Source organism: Physeter macrocephalus, chromosome 12, assembly GCF_002837175.3.
Source record: "Physeter macrocephalus isolate SW-GA chromosome 12, ASM283717v5, whole genome shotgun sequence".
In the NCBI taxonomy this organism is placed as follows: Eukaryota; Metazoa; Chordata; class Mammalia; order Artiodactyla; family Physeteridae; genus Physeter; species Physeter macrocephalus.
The window spans coordinates 47,387,898-47,401,876 of record NC_041225.1 but is presented as its reverse complement, the minus strand read 5'-3'; the positions used below and the strand labels follow the sequence as shown (position 1 = coordinate 47,401,876).

The 13,979-nt window shown below is 41.4% G+C and overlaps 1 protein-coding gene across 1 annotated transcript in view; it reads left to right on the top strand.

The window, feature by feature from the left end:
- The window catches only part of ALK (ALK receptor tyrosine kinase), a 737,057-nt gene extending 731,027 nt beyond the window's left edge, over positions 1–6,030 (top strand). Inside the window, exons 17-19 of the mRNA XM_028496593.2 lie at positions 2,547–2,681; positions 3,366–3,456; positions 5,347–6,030. Of these exons, the coding sequence (XP_028352394.1) occupies positions 2,547–2,681; positions 3,366–3,456; positions 5,347–6,030 (910 nt within the window). The remainder of the gene's footprint in view (positions 1–2,546; positions 2,682–3,365; positions 3,457–5,346) is intronic.
- Positions 6,031–13,979: the final 7,949 nt, after the last annotated feature.

Below are 13,979 nucleotides of genomic sequence, written 5' to 3'. Positions count from 1 at the left end.
CTGTGCCCCACAACGGGAGAGGCCACAACAGTGAGAGGCCCGCGTACGGCAAAAAAAAAAAAAAAAAAAAAAAAAAAAAAAAAAAAAAAAAGATCCACATGCAGCAACTAAGAGTCTGTGTGCCCACAACTGAGACCCGGCGCAGCAAAAAAAAAAAAAAAAAATGATCAGAGATGAAAGATAGGGAATCCAAACAGAATCAAATTTCTCAACAGCAACACAGGAAACCAAGAAGACAATGGACAAAAGTCCTCCAAATTCTGAAAGCCTTGCATTGAGATATGGTCAGAAGATGGTGGAGATACACTAATACTATAAAGTATTTCTTGTTTATCTGGAATTCAAATGTTGCTGAGTGTCCTGTCTGGTTATCTGCTAAATCTGACAACACTACTTACCTGAAATCATCCATGTTCTATAATCAGCATGACTTCTTGCTCCCTTGAACTCTAAAGTAAGAAAATAAACACCTATTTTCAGTCTATATAGTGGTTCTCTCAAAGCATACTGCAATCTGTCTCCCTAGCTGTCTATCTAGACAAGCAGAAAACATGCCACTGGAATTCTTTAAGCCCTGCTGCCAGTTTCATCCATGATTTTGCTTATTTTGTTTTGCCTTGGGGGCAGACCACCAAACAGAGAGGAATAATATATGCACCAGGCGATTTGTAGGTAGTAGAATTAAGAGATCTAATCATGTATTCCAGTCTGTCTTGAATTAGCTGTATAATAACCTCTGCTTCAGACTTCTCACCTAAAATACATGGAAAATATCTTTGCCCAATTCTCCTCAAAGAACCTTTGAAATTTCACCTAAATTATGTCAATAAAAAGTACTTTGTGTTCCTTAGGAGATGGAGGAACTATAGTTCTTTACAATTTTTGAGGTAATATTTATTAACATCAGAAAACTACAACCAGACACAAAAATAAAAATAGGCTTTTTTTTTTTGTCGAAAAGCTAATTATGAAATTAAAGTTTTAAAATAAAAGTTTTAGTCAAAATATCAAAGCAGATGATTTTGGAACATGATAAAAATCATTATAAAGTTCATTTAAAGCAAATAAATGAGAAATCAAATACATTTTCTTTAAAAAGAGAGAAATAAGGGAAAAGTGCCCTACCAGATATTAAAACATAAATACACAAAAAGTAAAAGAGAGTAGTATCAATGCAAGAAGCAGACAAATCGATTAATTGAATAGATAGCCTGGAACAGACCTGTTTTACTCACAAGTCAATAGTTGAAGAGAAAATTAATTTAGGAATATGTATTGTTCGAAAAGTGGTTTTAGAAGAGCTAATAAAGTGACATCCTTACCTCACACTATACACAAAACTCAATTCCGACTGGATTTGGGAAGAGAGAAAAAAACAAATACAACTGGAAGAAAATAGCAAATATTCATCTAATTGCTGGTAAAGAGAGGATTGTAGAATCTATAAAACGGAGGAAATCACAAAAAAATTTTAAATAGATTTGACCACCTAAAAATAAAAATCTTTGGCATGCTAAAAAGGAGAATTAGAAAGCAACTAATAGAAGTTATTTGAATTTTGAATAAAAGGTTAACATCTTTGATATATAAAGTATGTCTATAAATCAAAAAAACTGATAGATACCAAAACAATATATGGTTTAAAATGGACAATATGTCCATTTTAAATATGAACCATTCATAGGAGAAAAAATGAATTAACACACACTCAACCGTGTTAGTTATCAAGTCAATAAACATAATTTAAAATATTCTACCATTTTTTACCTTAAAAATCAGCAAAAGTTCTCAGTGTTGGTGGGAGTGCCTGAAGCACAATGCTGGCTGGTGATCAGAGTGACCCCTTGGGAAGTCAGATGGACAACATGGGTAAAGAATGTTTCAGTGTTCATATTATTTTGACCTAGTAATTCCTTTAAAATTATCCTAGATTTTACTAGATTATCCTAATTCTAAATTCAGGAAATGTATCCTAAGGAAATTGTCCTTTTAAAAATTGTATAAAGATGTTCAGCACAGTATTTTTTAAATATTTTAAAAATTGAAAAAAGTATGGAAATGATACAGCAAATTATGGTACAACTACTCAGTGGAACACTTTACAGCCACGTCAAATTCTATTTATAAAAATGTTGGCATTAGCATGCAAAATGTTTATGCTATAATGGAATTTGCAAAAAAAATCACAGCAATTACATTTAAAAAAATCTCAGCACAGAAACTTGAACAAAGATAAATAACATGCTGGTTATGTTTTTATGGAGCTTCACATGTGACTACTTTCTCATTCTTTTCTTTTTCTCCATATGAAGAGTTCTTTATTGTGGAAAAAATGTGAAATTTAAAAAATTAAAATTTTACGTGTGTGTATGTCTGCGTGTGTCTATGTATGTGTGTCTGTGTATGTGTTTATGTCCCTGTGTATATGATATGTATGTGCGTCTGTGTATTTACGTGTGTGTCCGAGTGTGTATGTGTACATGTGTGTGTGTCAGTGCCTGTGTCTGTGTGTGTACCCGTATCCACATCTCCCGTCCTGTGCGCAGGTCCTTCGGAGTGCTTCTGTGGGAAATCTTCTCTCTTGGATACATGCCGTACCCTAGCAAAAGCAACCAGGAGGTTCTGGAGTTTGTCACCAGTGGAGGACGGATGGACCCACCTAAGAACTGCCCCGGGCCTGTGTACGACTCTTTTAGGAATTTCTACAAGTTACTAAGCACAGTTTTCCTTTTCAAAAAAATCTCTGCAGCCACATATGCTTTATTGTTTTAAAATGAAGGAACAGATGGCTGACATCATTTAATATGCCCCAAGAGAGGAATATGTCTGTGGCTTCAATAGGTTAGTCTTCCAGCCCCTTGAAAGCAATAATGTCACACCTGAAAAGGTATCCATCGTCTGGATGTAGGCTGTGGACTCACCAGGCTCACACGCCTCAAGCACCTCCTAGGAATCTGTGTCCCAGACTCAGCCCCTGCTGCCCTACACCATGGGTCTTGAGTCTCCTTTAAGTGTTTCTATTCCCTGCGTTTTCTGCTGTCCTGTCTGGCATCCCTCCTTCCCACAAACAAGGCATATGGGAAATAGAATATTCTGTCCCAGAGGTGACGTTAATTCAGGAATGGAACAAGAGGAGCCATATGTAACATAAACACCAGGATGTCCATGTTCACGAGCCCTATGTTATATACACCTTCACACTCTGCCCATCAGCAGAGGGCAACATGGGCCAACACGGGACAAGATGACTCCCCACCGTCGAAGACAGTGCCATTCCAGTCCCATTTAGAAAAGTGCTGGGGGAAAAAACGTATTTTTCATCCTGTTTCTCTTGATTTTAATTAATGTGCTTGTTCTTATTTTAGATACCGGATAATGACCCAGTGCTGGCAACATCAGCCTGAAGACAGGCCCAACTTTGCCACAATTTTGGAGAGGATTGAATACTGCACCCAGGTATAAACATTTCCGCCCCCCTTGGCCAGCATTTATATGGAAAAGTCTTGAAGATGGCAAATACCAAAATGGGAAATAACAGTTACACCAGCCAGGAAATATGAGTTACGATCATGAGGACGAATGTTAATTATCTATAGAGTAAAATGAGTAGTATCTCAGTATGCCTGTTTTGTAGACAAATACTAGTTGCTGCCTCTTAAGAGGAGTTGAGGCTTGGAGAGGTTTGGTCCAAGCCACACAGCTTCCCCGCCATCCCGCTGGTCCCTATGCAAATCCCACTCCCATTTCTGTCAGTAAGGACTAAGTTTTTTTGATAGAAATGGGATACCATTTTCTGCAGACGACTATGCCTCCTACCTCCTCAAGAGTGGAGGCCATCAAGTGAGAACCCCCACCCCCTCCGTTTCCTTCGTCTCTGCATCTGCGCCGTCCTCAGTGAAGACTGGCCTCCTCTCCTTCAGGGCGGCCCCTCCTCCTGCACCACTGGCACCACTTTCAGGCCAACACTTACCTCCTCTCCGCTGTATGTGCTTTCTTTCCCTCTCTTGCCTCTCATTCCGTCAGGATATCTAATTCTGGAGAACATTTTAGAAGTCAGACAATAAACCACTACCTCTCTAAACTCCCTCTCATCTTAGCTGTGACAACAGACATACCCATTTTCACACTGTAGTCATTTCCTGTCCCCATGATTCCATCTTTTCGGGTCCTTTGGGCTCGGAAGGCATTTATCTACATAGACTTCAAGTTATTCGGGGTTCTTTCAGAGAACTTTATGTTCGGTGGCTTTTAGGTTATTATGTTGTAATATTAATGGAATACATCCACTTAAGTATATATACTTTGGAGTAATTTTCTTCTCCAGAGTACATAAGATCCCTCTTAAAAGCAAGAAACTCTGTACAAGCATATTTTGAATGACTCACTATAGAGGTTAATGATTAGTAGGGAAGGAATTAAGACTAAAGCAGAGAGAATTAGAAGGTAGTTGTTTTTTATTCTTAAACTCTTTACTGATGAATACTGGACCTATATGTTTTTCTGTTAAACTGAAGTAATGGTTTTTCCAATTTGCATAAAATATTACAGAATCAAGTTTCTGCAACTTTAAGCTTTCTATCACAAATTTTCCTCAAATCTCTGGCAACTGCCTTCTGCTTTTCTATATTAGTCTGTTGCTGTAAAAATGATCTAGCACAGAGCTGATTTTGTAAACGGTTTTCCTCTTAGCACTTCAGTATTTCCTGGGTTTCATCAGATACAAACTAGTTAAAGAACCACTGCATTGTGATATTGGCACGTGTAATAATACGATGACAACACCCAGAAATGTTATAATCAAGTGTAGCCCATCCAAACATGATGGAAATGGAAAGAAGAGAACTAGAGGTTAACATGTTAAGCCCACATAGTGTGTCTCTCCTCTCCTACCCTCCCCTTGCCCCCAACACACACACAAACACACACACACTTGAAGTCAAACACATAGGCTTTTTAGTTGAAAGGATTTCAACTGGAATCATTTTTTTTAAGTAATTTACAATCTTTTAAATCCATTCATCTGTAAGATTTGCCCAAAGGTGGTCTCTGCAAAGTCCTTCCTGACCCCTCTCCCCTGCCCTGGCAGTGGGCCACTTCCCGGCACCCTCTCCCAGCACCCTGCAGGCACTTCCGTAATAGTACTTGTCCACCAAGCTCTCCAAAGATGAGGATGATTTCCCGTTTCTTATTCCCCCGTGCTTATAAATTAACAGATTCCCAATAAACACTGAATAGTCTCTTCATCTGTAAAATAAGTTCGGATGACATCCGCGCTAAGGGAGCTTCCAGACCCAACATGTTTGGCCTGTGGTTCAGTTTCCGTCCGTCCATTTCTCCCACCTGTAGGACCCAGATGTGATCAACACTGCTTTGCCCATAGAATACGGGCCCCTCGTGGAAGAGGAAGAGAAGGTGCCCATGAGGCCCAAGGACCCTGAGGGAATCCCTCCTCTGCTGGTCTCCGCTCCCCCGGCCACGCGGGATGAGGGCCGCGAGCCGGCCGCCCGCACGGCTCTGCCTTCCGCCTCCTCGGGCAAAGCCGGCAAGAAGCCCGTGGCCGCAGAGGCCTCTGCCCGAGGCGCCAGGGCGCCGGCCGTGAAGGGGGGACACGTTAACATGGCATTCTCTCAGTCCAACCCGCCCTCGGAGCTGCACCAAGTCCAGGGGTCCAGAAACAAGCCCACCAGCCTATGGAACCCAACTTACGGCTCCTGGTTCACAGAGAAACCCACCAAAAAGAGCAATCCTCCGGCGAAGAAGGAGCAGCGCGATAGGGGGAACCTGGGCGGCGAGGGCGGCTGTGCCATGCCGCTCCCCGCGGCCGCCGGCCGCCGGCCGGGCACCTCTCTGCTCCTCGAGCCGTCCTCGCTGACCGCCAGCCTGAGGGACGTGCCTCTGTTCAGGCTGCGCCACTTCCCGTGCGGCACCGTCCACTACGGCTACCAGCAGCAGGGCTTCCCGCCCGAGGCCGCCGCCCCGGGCCGGGGCCGCTACGAGGACCCCGCGGCCAAGAGCCAGCCTGCGCCCTGAGCCCGAGCCCCAGCCCGAGGGCGGCGCGCGCCAGGTAACGGGCCCTCCGCAAGCCCCAGACCAAACGTCACTTTTCATTCTGTGCCAACCTGTTTTGAAGTGCCACATCAAAAACTGTATTTTCAGATTGCTTCAAGAGGTTTTTGAGCAAGGGTTCATCCTATTCTTTCAAGAGGAGAAAATCTCATAAAGACGAGTGATAAACACGAGGCCCGAATGCGGCTACGCAGGGTTTTGACGCACGGCTGGGGTCCACCTCCCCGTTTCTTTCCAATCCTGTGCGCTCCGCCTCCACGCACGCAGAACTAGCGCTCATGTGTTTCCTAGTTGGAGTCATAGATGTTCCCTTACCTTGTTGATGCGGGCCTGGACCACTTGAGGGCAGAGAGAACAGAAATAAGGGAGTTCGGGAGTTCTCTGCAGTGAGTCAGCGTGGGGAAAGACATTCTTTACTTGGAAAAGAAAAATCATAGACAACTCGCTGAAACGTCACTGTGGATGACGTTTGGATGTTTTCAGTTGTGGTGATTCATAGATGATCGTAAAAATGTGGTAAATAGTTATGGTAGTAGTGTGTATACACTCATCTAAATGAAATGCAAATACTCAAAGTGCTTTGAGATGACAAAACACGGGTACAGATCGAGAGATTCCAACATCCAATTAATATACCTCATGCCTTAAGAGAACCCTCCTACTAAAAGTGAACAACTGAGTGCGAGGTTTTCTATTGGGTTGAAACCTCAAGATTTAAATTATTAATTACTTATTTTAAGACTTTCCACTAAAATAAACTCCGATGATTTAAAAAGAAAAAATTTAAGCAGCAGTGATACATGGAAGCATAGAAACATATCCATTCATGGGCATTAGTGTCAAACCTTTCAACAGTTTCAATCATGAAGCTTATTACCAAGTTGAAGTTTCTACTCCTAGTGGTGGATCACTGGAGTAGCAGGCCCTCCGGCGGTCCTAAGAAGAGGTACTAATGCAGTATCTATCCTTCCTTCCTCGGGCTTCACCCGAGTTTTCGCTCCCTTAATCATGTGATCCTAGCATACATGGAAACACAAATTTGCTGAAATACACATAGCATAATCTGTATACCTGTCAAATACAGGGTAAAACAGAATTTTTTCTCTGGGTGGCAATGAGTAAAGGAACTAAGGAACACTTGGAGTGCTGAGGTTGGCAGTGACATATTAGTTTGGGAGTTCTGAACTCGGTTTTCGCAGAAGAAATTTCTCTCCATGCAAAGGAGTTGGGAATCTGTTTAACCTTACACATGTACATATGCAGTGATGCTTTACCAGTAAGTTTTCATCTCATTCTTTCTTTCTGCTCCCCTTCATTCTCTTGCCCAGTTTCTTTTCTGGTGGTAGCTGTGCCAAAACATCACTTTGGGAAGAAAGCATTTTTTATTGCTTGTTAGGCACTAAGCATTCCCAGCGAAAGTACAGTGTTTATCTACCTTTTCTCCTACCTTCTTAATTTCACTTACATCAAAAGTCTCACTCTGGATGTGGGAAAGCCATTCTGTTCTAAGCCAACACTAGACCAGTGAGTGTTGACTCCTCCTATGGCAGAGCCTTGCCCTAGTCAGTAGTTCTGCACATCTCTAGAAGCACTGATACTCTGGACACCACTTTTCCTTTAACTGCCCAAAATATTTTCATCAGACACACATGAAGATGAAACATCAATGAACTCACCTCTAAATACCTGTATCAATAAAGTTTTAGCTCATGCCCGGTGCAAAGTAAAGTCTAATTATATAAACATTAGTCTAATTTGTAAACCACCTGAAGGGGTGCAAGAATCACACTTTGAAAAACACTCTCCTCAACGGATGACAGAGGAGCTGTCAAAACTGGGAAGAACAATTTCATTTTCTATTTATTTGTAACACCAGTAACCAGTGAAACAGGGAGCATGTTACGTGGTTAAATAGCCAACTCTTTCATTAACAAGGAAAAAATCTCATCCCTTTCTCTTCTTAAAAACTAGAGATCCATTACATTTTCAGGTTGTGCCTTACTACCACTGAGATTGGTTTGTTGATTCTCTCTAATCATCTTTATTGGTATCAATTTTCATGTAAATGATAGTCCAATCTTAAAAGCTTGTATACGTGGAAAATAAACAACTCCACACTGAGATGTGACGTCCTCAAGATGTTTCATTTAACTCACTGTAAGCCCAAGTATCGGCACGGTATTAATCTGGACTGTTGTACACTCAATATTGCTCCAGCCATATGGCTCCAGCAATTTGTACAGATTCTGTGGACTCACATATTTATTAATTATGATGCAAAGTTCCACCTAGAACATGAACAAGCACAATTAAAAGTCTGTAGACGTTATATTAAACCATAAGCTAGTATAATTATTCTTATTCCATGTCTATCAAGAAGCTCATCAGAAGTTCACAATCGTTCCATTGGGAAATGAGCAATTTGTGAGGAATGACCAGTTTATCAATATGTGGCACCTCAAAATTATAGCAAATCAACATAGCAGGAATGAACTTTATGTTTTAGAAAGAGTAAGGTATACTTAGTAGTTGAAAGACCAGATTCTCTAGCCCGTTAGGATGTGAGTCCTGGCTCTGCATGGGTTATCAGACCTGTCTATACCTCAGTGTCTCCATAGATTGTACAAAATGAGGATAATAACTTGCCTTTCTCACTGCCCCTCAGGAAGATTATAAATTGTGTGAAAGCACAAGCACTCCCTCTCATCCCTCTTGAATTCCCAAGTGATTTGGGTTGGGTGTGGGGAAGATTTCAACAGTCGGCGTGTGTCTCTACACACCTGCCCTCCCCACCACTCCCGTCTGGCCCTCCCGGCTCCCCTTCTGTGCCACGTTGGCTTTGCCTGTCACTTGTTTAATGACAGTAGCAAGAACCCTACCAGAACCAAGTCCTTTCAGGGCAAAAGAAGAATGTAAAGACTCTCTACCACACTTAGTGATAAAAAATAAGCATCAAAGGAAGATATTTAACCCATCTGATGAATTCTTTTTAAAAAATTTCTGGCCTCTCCATATAGTGCTTGGTAAACTCCACAGCTGTAAGATATTATGTAACCACAGATTAACTTTAGTCCATAAAATATGAGGCTTTTACATCCAAATTCACAGGGCACACCACTAAGAAATTCTAAGGGATCCGGCTATTTTGCTAGATTTGTCTCCAGTAATAGTAGGATTAAAATTCACATGAGCTTTGTAGACCTAAAACATGATGCTTATGAATTTAGACTACTCTGAATAACAGACTTCCTACGACAAGATTCATAAAATGTATGAAGTGTGTTGTCAATCTGTCTTTAGCTAATGACTTTTTAAATGGGTCCCCAAAGAACATACAACTTGACTTTGCTAATTTCATTGCAGCAGATGGTTCCCTATGCTGTTGTGTGAACAAACAAAACAAAAACCAGCATTCCCATAATCCTCCACAAGATGCCCTAAAATAAAAGATAATTATCAAGAACAACTGGTAAGGCTTCTATTAAGATTCTGTTTTGATTTGGTATACTGAGTAGGTGTGTTTAAGTTTTAATGCACCACTCAAGTACAAAGCTATTTTTAGCCCTAGCTTAACAGCTTTAAAACATTTGAAAAGCTCAGTGCAACAAAAGAATATGGCATGGAGTTGGGGGGCAGGGAGGAACACGGACTCTAACCACAGCACCAGAGCGATGACTCTCCCCTCTGCGGCTATTCAGGAAATGTAAAGAAGCGTGTAACCCTTCCATGTAAAGACGGCACCACCAGGGTAGGAGAACCGCAGATACCGGGTCTGCCTGCAGCGCCGTCCGCTGTCCATTCCTCGGATCCTTCGGCTTGACACGTGCTCCAGCGGTTGCCCCACTCCGTTCATCTGCTAAGGCCGACTGCCTCCTTGAAAGCAATTGCCCACAATTAGTTATCCCGCCGTCACTAAAAGGCTCGTTGGGTAGGTGCTTTTCAGCCGACGTTAGCTGAAAGGCAGTCTTACTAAATGAACTCACTAAGCCTTAGCAACTAGTATATTAACGCTCCCTAGAGCGTTTACATCTTGAGAGGTTATTTGCCAGTATAGATGACTATGAGACTGTTAAAACCTCAGATGGTTATAATATTTTGCATGGTTTAGCACTCATCAATTATTTGAGAAACAGCAGGCAGACTGAGCGGGAGTTAAGGGCGTAGGTATTAGACGGCAATTACCTACCTACATGACCCGAGCAAGTTCAACTCTCACTTTCTCATTTAAAAACATGAGCAGTTTGGTCTCAGAGGCCCCCTTCCTTTGATTCTGAAGTCTATGATTCTGTAAGACTTCACCTCTGTGTAAGGTAAATCCCAACATCTGGCCCACAGTTGGTAGGACATGACTGGTGTGTGCGTGTGTGTGTGAGACCCTTAATTCATTCAGAGCCAAAGCCAATTAATTCAGTGCACAATCCCAGTGAGCCAAATTATATTTAATCTTTATACAAAAGCAGACCAGAAAGAAGCTTAGCATCAGTTCTCTGTTTATTGTTCTATTCAAAGATCTCTTTAACAAATCACGGAATCATTAACATAGCAAAATGAGGTTGCTATCTGGGGCGGTCTCCTGAAAGAAGCAGAGCTGACACAGGACTATGAGAATCATGTCTGCCTAATGACCTTCACGCTCACCATGGCACCACTTACTTCTCTCTTATTACATTTGCTACAGTGGCAACCTTATTAGCAAAGTAAAATCATGCAACCTATCACTTGAAGCTTATCTTTTACCACACCTAATACTCGATGACAGATCTCATGCACTTGCTGTCTGTGCTCATTCCCAGAGTAACAAAGCCCAGGATAAGCCACACGTTCAAGACCAGGCAGTGTCTGTGGAGTCAGGCATCTCTGAACAAGCATCATGGAACCATTATGATGAGGAATTCACTAATAACAGGAGTCTTCTCTCCCAGTCACCACTGGATTGGAGAGAATCCCTCTTTTGGGGTTTGTGGAGACACCCACTGCCACTGGAGGGCAATTTTTGGAAACCTGTTCCAAATTATATAGCATTATAGTGGATCTAGTAGTAGGGAATCCCCAAAAGATAGCCAACTCAAATGCCCCACCAAAAGACCAAAAGAGAAGATTGTGACAACTGCAGGCAACTGTCTACATTTTAGTGCATCTAACAGTTGAGGGGAGAAAAACCAATTTAAATATTTTTGCATTATTTCAAAATAATATTTATGTGGTATTTCACAGTTCTCAGTAAGAAGTAAGGTAAGATTAAAGACAAATTCTTTTTCCTCATGTATGTACCAGTAAGCAGCCGGTGATGTTTCATAAAAGAAACTAAAGCAGAACATGACACTGAATTTTCCTCTGTCATACCCCAAGGAGTGTGAAGTGAGACCTCAAGAAATCTCATGCTATTTCTTACTTCCCTAAGCCCTAGTCCCTTCAAGAAAGAGAAAAGATCGCTTGAGAAAAATCACAACATTTTTAACTGATACATATAATCTACTGGAATTTTTATTAGAAATCCATTTTTACTGGCAGGTTCAATAAAGGCGACTGAAAATTTTCACTTTAATCCTCTTCTCTATTGTGTATAATACAAAATCCACTTTCCCCTGCCATCAATTGGGACTTTTATGACTATTAAAATTCATTTTAAATCCATTTTAGGATACTTCTCCCAAAGATATTGCATAGTAACACCTATCCTTCATAACAAGAACTGTCAGGGACAGCCAATGTCATCACTGACTGAGATTTAAGCTGAATCTCAGAAGTCATATTAGAGAAAGAATAAAAAGAATGGCTTGAAGCTGTGCATGTAATTTTAACATGACTCATTTCCATGTCAGCCGGATTTGATTTGTTATGTGAAAAATAGTTAGTCCAGTCTTCAAGAAGGTAAGGATACTTTAAGAAACACCTCTATCAGGCTGGAGTTGAAAGAACTTAACCTCTATGAGATCAACACAGGTCAAGGAGAACACAGCATCTGGATATTTAAACTTCCTAAACTTTAGGAATGCTTAAAATTCAAATTCAGCTCAGCGCAAGTCGCTTCCTGATACTCCCTACTTAATTTCATTTATCCAATTCAAACAACTCCGAGTAAACATCCAATCCTAAGACCAGTTCCTCCGAGGACAAAGAGGCATACAAGGTGTGCCTGAGTGTAAGGACCTGCGTATCTACAGGAGCAACAAACTTGACATCTGGGTTCATTTAGGGTTTTAGAGCTGAAATTAAAACCATATTTATGGTCAGCTGTCAAATGACAGCAGTGATCACTAGGGACAGGTTATGTTGTAAGCTAATAGTCTCAATTTAAACACCTAGAGTATCTTTACTAACATAACTCAGAACTTACTGCCCCGCTGCAGCACCACGACCACACTTCCCTATTTGAACTGAAAAATGATGAGACCTGCTGCTGCTTTACCGTGAAAATTCTATTCGTTATAAGATATTCTAAAGGGACGAGAGGAAAAAGTTTCCCACACCGCTTGGTGCCTTTCTCGTCAAGGGAAAAGGCTACAAGCAGAAAAGAAGTTTCATTGCTACCATGCATAATGAAAATACATTGTTGTCAGGAACATGTGCCCATCTACTCTAATTCCTCCCCGTAAACTTCTTTTTGCCTTCTGTAAAAAGGAGCATTGGCAAAAATTTTGCTAGAAAACATTCTTTTTGCCTATGCAAAGGCATCATATTCTGCTGGTAAGAAAATCTTAACACGACCTACTTAACTTGTTCAGCCCACACACAAGCTCCACTAAGAATGTCTGCTGTATATTCAAGCAGCTTATGTGACATTGTTTGTAAATAAGGGCCTATGTACCAAGGGATATTACTAAACAATTACTAAAAATATATGTGATGTGAGTTTTGTATCAACTACTGTGTTTGTATGACAAATAAGTGTAGTGAAGCAAAGGGCATGAAGAAAAATAAAAAATAAATTCTCCTACTTGCTTGCCATGTGGTGATACATATGATATGTCTCTGAGTCAATCATTTAGATAACAAATATCCAGTGAACGGTTAAAATCACTAGATCTATTTCTTAACTAAGAATGATTCCTAACACATTAGGTCTCTAGCCTCAGTCAACGTGGCTTAAATAATATTATCACATAGCCTACCTAAATAGGCAGGTCCAAAATAAAACTCTGAAACAAAAATGCTTGGCACCGGAAACCGATGCTGTGCACACCTGGGTAAGATCCAGTTCATCCTCTCTGTGTCAGACCACACACGTTACTGTGTTCCCTAAATTATCATCATTTCACAACAGAAATTCAAAACTAGCCCCAGGGACAACAGATAGGCAGTTAGGTGACCCCACTGTGTCTTTCCTGCCCCCTTTTCTACCCCTGACACCCAACATCCTTCTATCTCCTTCATGTCACTATTTTGGCGTAAAGTTGGGCTACCACGACTCAAACATTTCTTGTCCTTTGTCCTCCCCTACCCAGCAAAATTTACCCGTCCCACGGCCTGGTCTCTCAAGCCCACCTGGCCGAAGCTGGCGAGACACCACCTCTACTTTAAACCATCAACAGCCTCTACTGCCTCTGTTCATTTAACAAATGTTTCCCGAGCATGTAGTAGGTGCCAAGTGTTATTCCAGGTGTTAGGGATGAAATGATGAACAAAAGAGTCAAAACCCATCCCTCGATCCAGTGAGGGACAGGACAAGTAATGAGCAAAAAGTTGCAGCATGACCACGGGTGGTAAATGCTAAGGAGAAAAATAACACATGAGAGGGGATAAGGAGTTCCGGAGAGGACAGTGCAAGGGACTCACCAAGATCACAATGCCTCAGCTCAGATTCCACAAGTGTCTGTACCTCAACACTTCTAAGCACTTAAAAAATACTCCCATCGGGCCTCCCTGGTGGCGCAGTGGTTGAGAGTCCGCCTGCCGATGCAGGGGACACGGGT